Source organism: Puma concolor, chromosome D3, assembly GCF_028749965.1.
Source record: "Puma concolor isolate L17-30 chromosome D3, mPumCon1.1.hap2, whole genome shotgun sequence".
Lineage (NCBI taxonomy): Eukaryota > Metazoa > Chordata > Mammalia > Carnivora > Felidae > Puma > Puma concolor.
Genome location: NC_141678.1, coordinates 21,097,709 through 21,099,253, shown reverse-complemented (window position 1 = coordinate 21,099,253; position 1,545 = coordinate 21,097,709). Strand labels below are relative to the sequence as shown.

Genomic DNA, 1,545 nt, shown 5'->3' with positions numbered 1-1,545 from the left:
CTCAGTGGGAAGTCTGTTAATATTAGTTATCTTGGGCACTAGGGCATGTGACACATGTATGCTTGTGGACTGACAGTGGCCAGGCTGTCAGGTCAGTGTCACTGACATCCTTTCCAGTGACAGACTGAAGTTTGACTAGTGGGCAGCAGGGGGTGCTATGGGAATCTCCAGAGTCTACACAGTGGGGATCTCCAGCTGTGTACTGGCCAACCCCCCCAGGGCTGGGGCACTATTGCCTATGTGTCAGCAGCTATGTCCCCTCTGGCTGGGAGGGGTCTCCTGCTCACAGGTCTGTGGAAGGCCCCAGCAGCTGCTTCCTCCCTGGTCTCTCCCAGGGGACAAACTCTGAGCCTTTGTGGAAATCAGCCCTCTCAGGAACAAAGCTGAGACTTCATCTAGAAGGCAGGAAACAAATTTTTGTGAATGGTCCCTCCCCTTTCAGGCCCTGGAGAAGATAAAAGGGGCTTGGCACATCCCAGGCTTGATCTGGGGCCACAGGTGGAGTCTCCGACATGGCTTGGACCCCTTTTTTCCTTGTGCTCCTGGCTCACTGCACAGGTAGGGACATCCCCAGATCCATGGCAGCTCTTGAGTGGGTGTCACCCTCACTGTCACAGACTTCCAAGCAGCTTAACCTTGTCCCCTGCCTAGTCTCATGAGTGTCTGTGTTTGCAGGTTCCCTGTCTCAGCCGGTGCTGACCCAGCCACCCTCCCTCTCTGCATCTCTGGGAACTTCTGTGAGACTTACCTGTACCCTGAGCAGTGGCTTCAGAGTTGGTGATTTCTGGATAAACTGGTACCAGCAGAATCCAGGGAACCCTCCCCGGTATCTCCTGTACTACCACTCAGACTCAGATAAACACCAGGGCTCCGGGGTCCCCAGCCGCTTCTCTGGATCCAGTGATGCCTCGGCCAATGCAGGGCTTCTGCTCATCTCTGGGCTGCAGCCTGAGGATGAGGCTGACTATTACTGTAGCACATGGCATGGCAACTCTAAGTCTTACACTGTGTTCCAGACTCATGATGCAGTGAGACAAAAACCTCACCTGCAACTTCCTGACCTGGTGCACCACCCACAGCAGGGGGTCTGACCAAGTCCAGATCAGGGGTTGGTTTCCATTGTCATTTCTTTTGTCAGTACCTGATTTGCCTTAGACCACTTGACCTGACAATATTTCATACTGTTGTTCAGATCAAAATTTGGATTAATCTATTGCTAGTATAGGCTCACTCTGTTAATGTTGCATTGGAGGTAATCCCATGCTTAGAGATTAATAGCTCTTAATGAAATAATTGAATGAGTCCAAAAATGTTGATTCAGGTTATGCCCTCCTAAGAGTGTAGAGTGACTCAGAGATACTTCTGGTCTGAGAGTTTCAATTTAGGGTTGGGATGCAGTCTTCACATGCTGCTTGGAATTGTATTCTCCATCAAAAGCAATCAACCATCAAAATTAAAAGTTAGAGAGGTGCCTGGGTGGCTCAGTCGGTTAAGCATCTGACTTTGGCTCATGTCATGATCTCCCGGTTCATGAGTTCGAGCCCC

The 1,545-nt window shown here is 50.7% G+C and overlaps 1 gene segment (V, D, J or C); it reads left to right on the top strand.

The window, feature by feature from the left end:
- Window positions 1-422: 422 nt before the first annotated feature.
- LOC112870425 (immunoglobulin lambda variable 5-52-like) lies at window positions 423-1,091 on the top strand. The segment is given in 2 exon segments: window positions 423-558; window positions 676-1,091. Coding segments are annotated over 2 exon segments (462 nt in total).
- Window positions 1,092-1,545: the final 454 nt, after the last annotated feature.